The following is an 8,818-nucleotide window of genomic DNA, read 5'->3' on the forward strand; positions in this document are numbered from 1 at the left end:
ATAAACAATGCTGTGGGAAACAATATTTTTTCCAGCCTTTTAGAGTATTTCTTGATATGCTGCATGTGTATGCATAGAAATCAAGTCAATTAACTAAAGCCGAAAAGTTTTATTAAGTTTTATCTCATATATAATAAGTGAGATTTTGAAAGTTTTGATAAATCGAACACCAATTCATACTAGTTAGACATTAATCAAAATACTTGATTGATAATTTCTAATCCTTTGGAAACTTAATCGTCATTTTTTTTTTGTCTGGGAAACGATTGGTAATCATCAATATTTAAGGGATTAATCTGAAATTTGTTTGTAGGGATTTATAAGCAAAAAACGCATAAAGAGATTTACAAAGGTAAAATTGTTTAAACTTTCATTGAATAATCTTCTCTAGAAAATTGATTGTGGATCTGATTTCCATTTTCATGATTTAATTTGTTACTTAGTCCTTGTAGTTTAATGAAGCTAATCAATTAGTCCTTGTGGTTTTAAAAACTATTATTTAATCCTTATATTATTAAATCCATTCATAAAATAGTTTTTTTTTTTATTTTCTGCAATTCTTAAATATATTTTTTTCATCTCTAAAAATTGAAATAGTTAAGATGAGAAAAATGTGATAAGGAATGGAAAGAGGATGTTTTTTTTATATATAAAAATCTAAACTGAGAGTATTTAATGCTGGTCAAGGACTATTAATTGCTTAATTTTGATACTACAAGGACCAATGCATTAATTAAAGTCAATAAATCAGAAGGATTAATTAGCTATTTTTAACTCTTGAAGAAATAACCTCATACACAACTAAAAAGAAGAGTACATAAATGCAAGCTTTAGAAGATTATAAATAAATAAAAAACTAAACAAGAAACTTGCAATTGCAATGAACATAACAACAAATTAAGCCAGCAAATACATTATAAGCAAAATCAATTATGTCTTTATTAATTCTTTTATTTATTTGTAAAATCCATTCCATGAAATACATCGAACTCGATCGAGAGTTACAGAGCACCACTGGGTATCCCACCTTACATTCGAGAAATGGCAAAAGGTAGATTCCATTTTATTTCATTACTATACTATGATATGCCTAATGTAACCTAACAACTTAGATTATCGCCAGGTGCAACGCCAAACTGGTTACAATAATCTGTGTAATACCCAATTCGAGCTTGAACAGCACCAGAATTTCCACCATTACATTCAACTGCACCATTAATGGCTCTAATCGTTGCACCAAATCCTTGAGTGACCACAGGGCGGACATTAGTCATCCAAAACCATAAGGCAGTCTTAAATGATACAACAGGATCATTGGCCACAGTTTCGGGAGAGTTTAGTCCATCAAAGTTGTTTGCCCCTCCAGCCGCCCCGTAATTGTAATTCCATGTTAGTTGAAGAGGTCCACGGCCAAAGTAGTTCTTGTTCGGGTTGCATGGATACTGTGTATTGGTCTCATCACAGTAGTCATGAGAGGCACCGTTTATTTCTTCTATGTAGCAGAAGTCTGTAAACCAAGCAAAACATATCCATTTGTTAACTTTGAGATGTATGGTTATGCTTGTGTACATATCATAACGATCATTCTCTAGCAACTATAGCACTTCCAAGTTTGTATGCATGTTAATATACATATACATATATATATACAGTGGCGGAGCCACAATGGGGATTAAGGGGGCAATTGCCCCCTTAATCTTTTTATATATATATATATATATATATATATATATATATATATATATATATATATATATATTAACTTAACAAGTTTAATTTTTTTGATTAATTATTAATTAATCCAAGCTTTTCTTTTCTTTTCTTTTTAAAATTATTGTTCCTCCCTCTCTTCCTTTTATAAAATTTTTCTTCAAATCCTAAACTGTTAATTAGTTAGTTAAGTAATCTTTTATACTTTATGCTTTATGTTTTAGATGAGTTTCTTTTATTTTTTTTATTTATTTCATTGTTTAATTTTAGTTTTATTCCTTAATAATTAGTTATTAAAAATGTTAGAGTTTATGATAATTTATAGATTTATTAAATTAATATGTACATGAATAAATATTATATACATATGAATATGATTTGAAATGAGTTTTGATGAATTAATATGTATTTTGTTATGAATTTCACATGAAAAATTATGATGATCAACTTACTAGTGATTAAAAATGAAGTACTCAACAACACAAAAAATTAGAGACATAATAAAAAAATTAAAAAAATATATTAATATTTATATTTAACCCACTTGTATAAAACAACAAGTCAACAAAGAATTGTTGCCAATAATTTCATTAGTCCCTTGAAGATTTAAAAATAGATAAATAAAAGTTTAATTGTATATATTTAGAAAGAATATCTTTAATAAAATTAAGAATAAAGTCATTATGAAACAATTTTAAAATATAAAAACTCGAAAGAATAATTATAATGTAAATTTTTTATTTTAAAAATATTTTTAAATTAATTTTAATTAACATGAGTTAGTACATGTATTTCAAATTAATTTCTCTATATATAACACATGTTTAGATAGTATATAATGTCAAGTATTTGTTATTGATTTGCCTCCTTATTTAAAATTTTCTGGCTCCGCCACTGTATATATATATATATATATATATAGATGAGATTTAAGAGATCTTACGTCCGGTCTCATGCGTGACGTGAGCAAAAAATGCTGCAATCTCACGTTTGGAATCGTCATTTGATCCAATCTTGCCAAACTGAGAATAAGAATTGAGAGCACTGAGAAACGCATCTCGTGTGTAGAAGCTCTTCCCGGCACAATCTCCACCGGCTTGATTGATTATACCGTTGAAGAATTCCGGTGTAACAACGTCAGCCACCGTAACATCATTGTTACTAGGCGTGCTAGGGGTACAAGGTCCCTCTCGACATCCTTGGCCACAATAAGCATCACCGGTGCCACAGAAGCCAAACTGACTACAGCACAAGTTGGGAGCACAACCACAATTTTGAGACATTAGCAACTGTGGCATGGTTACAGCCAGCATCATAGCCAGAATGATGGATAGTAAATTGTTTCCCATGTTAAGAGAAAACATAAGGTAAGCAAGGTGTTTTTTTATTTAATTAAGGGTAGAAAATCTGGATGGAAAAATAAGGTTTGGTTTGGGCCATATATATAGCAGGATAGCATGTAACTTGTTAGCTTAAAAAGGTTGGGAATTCAATAAGAACTTGTAGATTTTTATGGATATTTGTGCGTGTAGAATACGGGTCTGCTTAATTGACTTATAACGACAAAAGTAGGTTCACCAAGCAAAGTTTTGTGAAACTATACGAAGCACCATATAACGATAGATATGAAAATTCTAAATGCCTTGATGGCAAGAGAGACATCTCACGTTCTACTTATACAAACCTATATCAATCCAATCTAACATCAATCCAATCTAATATGTATATTTAATATTTATATGAATTGTTTTTTAAATTTTTTATATAAAATATTTAAATTTTTATATATATTTTTTAAATTTTTTCAAGTTAATTCAGGTAAACCCAGATTAACCCATATAATTTGGGATCGAGCTTCTTAACCGGGTCAATCTCAAATCAAAGTTTGATAATTATGATTCTACTAGGGCAACACAATCTTATTTTTTAAATATCCATTTATATTACAGTTCATTGAATAATGTGTTTTTAACTTTGGACATGGATTTTCCTAGGTAATAATTAAAATTTCATGAAGTACGGATTCATTGAATTTTGCCATCTTAACTTTGTTTTTTTTTATCAACATGGATCTGTAACTTGTATTCTGGTGTTACCAACACATTATTCCATAAATCATGTGCTTAATTCTCAACAGCGTAAATGAGTGGAGATTTTCAATCCTACCTGGAGTCAAACGTTGAGAATTTCTTCCACTCAATGCGCCACAAGGTTAGGGACTTGGCTTAGTGTTGTAGCTAGGCTTCTCATTGACTTGACTGTTCGGTTCATATAGATCATCAAGGAAGGCTGCTAAAAAAACTTTGAACAGACTAGGAGCTCAAAATCTCTAGAAGCATAGATGTTAGAGATCGAATGGTACTGAGCACCGAGGCAGAGCCAAGTTCTCAATTTATTTTAATTTCTTTCCCATACGTACCAATATTGTGGTTATTACAAATATATATTGGTACAAGAATAATAATCATAGTCGGATATAAATTTGCTGTAACTAGAGCATGTGTAAAACACCTATGGATCGAATAGAAAGTCCAAACTCAAGAAAAAGTTTAATTACTCTAAATAATATGTCTGATAAAAATAAACACAATATTTTATTTAACTATTAAATTATGTTTAAATTTTATTAAAAGATTTTGCAGACGTATTCTACAGTGGAATTGTTAGAGAATAATATAAATCATATCCTGAGACCTCACCTAACAGCTTAAGCTATTGGGTTGAGATGATTTTTTTAATAAAGTGAGTCTGTGCAAGTTTCAAGCCCAAATGACTTTCACTTGAGGGAGTGTATTAGAGAATATTATAAATCATATTCTGGAACCTCACCTAACAGCTTAAACTATTGGGTTAAGATAGTTCTTTGACACATGATATGATTTATATTATTCTCTAACCGTTTCAACCCATAAGATAGTTAATACATTTATAATATTCTCTACCAGGAATATCGGTTCGTTATAATCTGTCGGGGTTAGAAAAACTTTCAAATTAGACTCAAAATATGTTATTTTTTTTAGTTTTAGTTTTTATTTATTTCAAATTTTAGCTTTTAATTTTTCTATATATATAGGATTATTTTTTCAATTACCGGATTACTCAAAAGATGCTATCTGTCGGGGGTTCGCTATAATCTGTAGGGATTATTTTTTAATTAAAGCTTCAAAATTGACCGTCACTTAATAAATAAGGATTTAGAAGATCTTGAAGATAATAAGATGAGTGGTTCCAGCTACACATTCAATTACCGGATTTGACTAAATGTAAAATCTCATGAAGTCAATCTATTAAATTAAATGCGTGAAATCTCTTGTGAGACTATTCTACCTTCAAAATTGACTGGAGTGTTTTGTTGACGCTACCTTATTACAATTAAAACTTCCCTTTAAATAACTTGACTTCTCAATTTAAATTGTAATTGTTTATTACAATTAAAACGATTAATTAGTTAATAAAAGAAAACTTTAATTTATGATGAATTCTTGTACTGAAGTGTAATTAGTTTAAATTGTGCTAGTTGGTATCATATCCTATTCTTCCTGTTTTTTTTTTTTTTTGCTGAAGAACTATGGCCAGAGATCACAACGCAAAACATGGTCATGGCAGAGGGGAATTAATTATGGTTGAGGAGGTTCTGCCCAAGAACAAAACTTTCATAACTTAGTGATTAAAGATTTGTAAAGGGAAGTTTCAAAATTGACCATTACTTAATAAATAAGGATTTAGAAGATCTTGAAGATAATGATACGACTGGTTACAGCTCCACATTCAATTTTGAGAGCCCATATTACAGGCGAGAGTGAAGAAGGCAACCTTATTATTATAAAAAAGAGTGTATTTAAAAACATGGTGTAAATTATATTTTTTTAAATTTTGATTTTTGTTTTATTTAAAATGAATTTTTTTATGTTGTTATATCATTTAATGTACTATGTTAAAAATAATTTTTAAAAAATAAAATAATTTATTTTAATATATCTTTAAATAAAAAATATTTTAAATCACTATCAATATTACAATTCTAAAAATGGTAAGAATGTGAGTTATATAAAAAGTTAAATCTCAAAACAGATAACGATCCCAAGCCCTACAAATTTCCTTGTTTTTCGCCGCTTCTTTCCTCCTCTCTTTTTAGGTCCTGATGGGCCGAATTCATTTTATCTTTCTCCTCTCCCACTTCTCTTTTTTTCCGAGCCCAGCTGAGCCTTTTATTTTGGCCTCATCACACACACACACACACACACACACACACACACATATAGATGCAATAGTACATCTCGTAAATATGTAAAATAATATCAAACTTTTTGTTTTCAAGTCGTATCTCAAATATAGGAAAAACCGAGGAAGCTAAAGCTATTCAAAAGTGGAGGAGAGTTCACCCATATTTCTAACATCCGGCCTTGTCGCAGCGAATACGATATTTGAACATCCAATCACTCGATAGATGGGAATCATATGGGATGAGCTTAATAGGATCCCATATGATGAGCTTAACAGTGGTGGATTTTTTGTCTAAATCATTTCAAGGCTTTTGGATATCTTAACATTAGCTTTTTTTAATCAACATGAAGTTTTAACTTTGAATTGTGCAGTTACAGCACTCGATAGATGGGAATCATATGGGATGAGCTTAATAGGATCCTCAAAAGCTTTACGAAAGTGGGGATTTTCAATGCTAGGAGACAAGCATAATCTTAAAATTTGTTCACTTAGAGACTTGCATAAAGTGTTAGGCTTCTCAATGACTAGGTTGTTCAGTTCATTACAGACAATCGTGGGTGGCCAATTACAGAGCCATCATTTAGCCGCCCTCAATTTTTTTCATTTCTCCTTTCTTCACACTCACAGTACTAATACCAATTCTCTTAAATTCTTTGGCACACTATCAGCCGAAACAAATCTAGGCCCTAGAGAGGGCAAGGAGTTTAATTTCCCATACCATTTGTGGCGCCATTACCTGCAGGGCCATTGCTGGCACATGCGTATTACTTTTCAAACAACTAGGAAAGGATAATCAATCACTACCATTTCAAGTAAACGCTGTAGTTAGGCAAGAAAATAGAAACTTGTCCACATAAAGACACAGACTCAATTGGTAGCTTACCATGTCAGTTCGGCCTTTGGAGGGAAAAGCCTGTCCAATCCTATCTCCCAACGAAAGAAATGGTAATATCCTATCTAGGACTAGAGGATTCCTTATGATGGACCATTCGAAGAGGAGGCACCCCACATATATTTGAAAAGAAAAACTTTGAACAGTCTAGAGTAGCTTCTACGAAGAAGTGGCACCCAATGGCATAGAATGGGCATAGCCGACGTTGACTAGTCAATTACCTGAAATCTCCGTCCCCTTCCTATATATTTTTGAGATAGAGAAGGCAACCTTTCACCATAAATGAAAGGATAGAAAAAGATAAAACTGAAGCCGTCTTCTAGTGCTCCTTTCTTTTTCTAGTTTTTGTAGCTAACTGTCAGGATAAAAATGGATGCCCAGAATCGACGCCTAAGATTTAACGTGGTTGGATAATTTGCCTACTTCTGTTTTATAAACTAGAGAAGCCATACATATTACAAGGAGGTGGAGAAACACTCTTCTCAACTCCCATTTCTCACTCACAACACTTTCTAGCTCTTTTTCTTGGTGTTTACCTAACTAGTGTTTTGTTATATTTATGCTGTTTCTCCGCTGCTAATTTAAATTTTGTTTTTTAAAATATTTTTTATTTTAAAAATACATTAAAATAATAATTTTTTATCTTTTCTAAATTTATTTTTAATATCAACAAATCAAAAAAAGTTTTAAAATACTAAAAAATTAATATAAATTAAAAATATAAAAAAAACTTTAAAAAAACTTTTAAAATATAAAAACAAACTTTTTTATTACCAAAACATGTAACAAGTTGGAATAGATACAACAAATTCCAACACATGCCATCACATGTCATGTAAACTTATTACACAAGCTTATTTATAAATGCAAGTGAACCCGTGTTTTTAAAAAAATTTAAATTTTTTTTGTAAAAAATAATATTTTTTATATTTTAAATCATTTTAATATACTGATTTTAAAAATAGTTTTAAAAAATAAAAAAAATATTATTTTAATACATTTCAACACAAAAAATATTTTAAAAAATAACTACAAACACCTTCCCAAACATACCTTTATGGTCATTATTTCTTTTAACTTGCAGCTGAACTATAAGTAAAATAGGAGCCATCGTTTCTTCCACATCTAGCTAGATAAGAAATGGGTGGGGTGTGCCTTTAGCTCTCCGTTAATCAACACTACCGAGATATTTGACCACACTGCGGCCATATCGCATGGGAAAAGATCATATTTGCTGTCGGTCAAGTGAGCCAAGCACATGCCCTAGCAACGCCGAACAATACGATAATAGGGAAGCAAAACGAAATCACTAAATTTGTTAATTTTGTTTTGGTAAGTATTTTGTTGTTTCAATTAGAATAGAATATTTTAGTTTTGAAATGTTTTGGCGTGCTGTTTCGAGGTTGTACTGTTCTCACACATATATATATATATATATATTCAACCAACATAATTCAAATTCAAGATAAATTAATTATAAATTATGCAATACAAACACAATGCCAAACAAATATAACTTTAAAATTTAAAATATTTCTAAATAGTTAAGATTAAATAGATCTTTAACTTAAAGTAATTCAACTTAAATAAAATATCAAAATATTATGAAAGTAAAATGTTTTAACACAAATATTTTAAATATAAAGTTAGGTCAATGTTATCAAGATTAATGGAATCTAAAGCATCCCTTATTTTACTCAAATTCCTACAAAGTATAAACATGAAAAAAACAACATGAAGATAAATCATATATATTATTGATAAATCTAATTTTAAAAAATTAATTAATAATTTTCAATATTGTTATTAATATCATTGTTATTGAAAATAATAATGAAAAATAGCTTTTTATAATTGAGTGGTTTAATTAATTAAATTGAACAATGTTCAATTTGATTCAATGACTTTTCAAGAGTGGAACGGAACATGTGGAATGAAACCGGAACGTTCCGGGCAGAATTTAGCCGAAAAATCCGGAACGGACCGAGATTT

General features: G+C 30.0%; 1 protein-coding gene across 1 annotated transcript; it reads right to left on the reverse strand.

The window, feature by feature from the left end:
* Nucleotides 1–914: 914 nt before the first annotated feature.
* LOC7467474 (endochitinase PR4) lies at nt 915–3,132 on the reverse strand. The gene is made up of 2 exons (XM_002326004.4): nt 2,654–3,132; nt 915–1,507 (listed from the first exon to the last, which is right to left on the reverse strand). The coding sequence occupies exons 1-2, from the start codon at nt 3,072–3,074 to the stop codon at nt 1,101–1,103; spliced, it is 828 nt and encodes a 275-aa protein (XP_002326040.2). The 5' UTR covers nt 3,075–3,132; the 3' UTR covers nt 915–1,100.
* Between the last annotated feature and the right edge of the window lie 5,686 nt (nt 3,133–8,818).

The sequence above is a fragment of the Populus trichocarpa genome, chromosome 19 (assembly GCF_000002775.5).
Source record: "Populus trichocarpa isolate Nisqually-1 chromosome 19, P.trichocarpa_v4.1, whole genome shotgun sequence".
Classification (NCBI taxonomy): Eukaryota; Viridiplantae; Streptophyta; class Magnoliopsida; order Malpighiales; family Salicaceae; genus Populus; species Populus trichocarpa.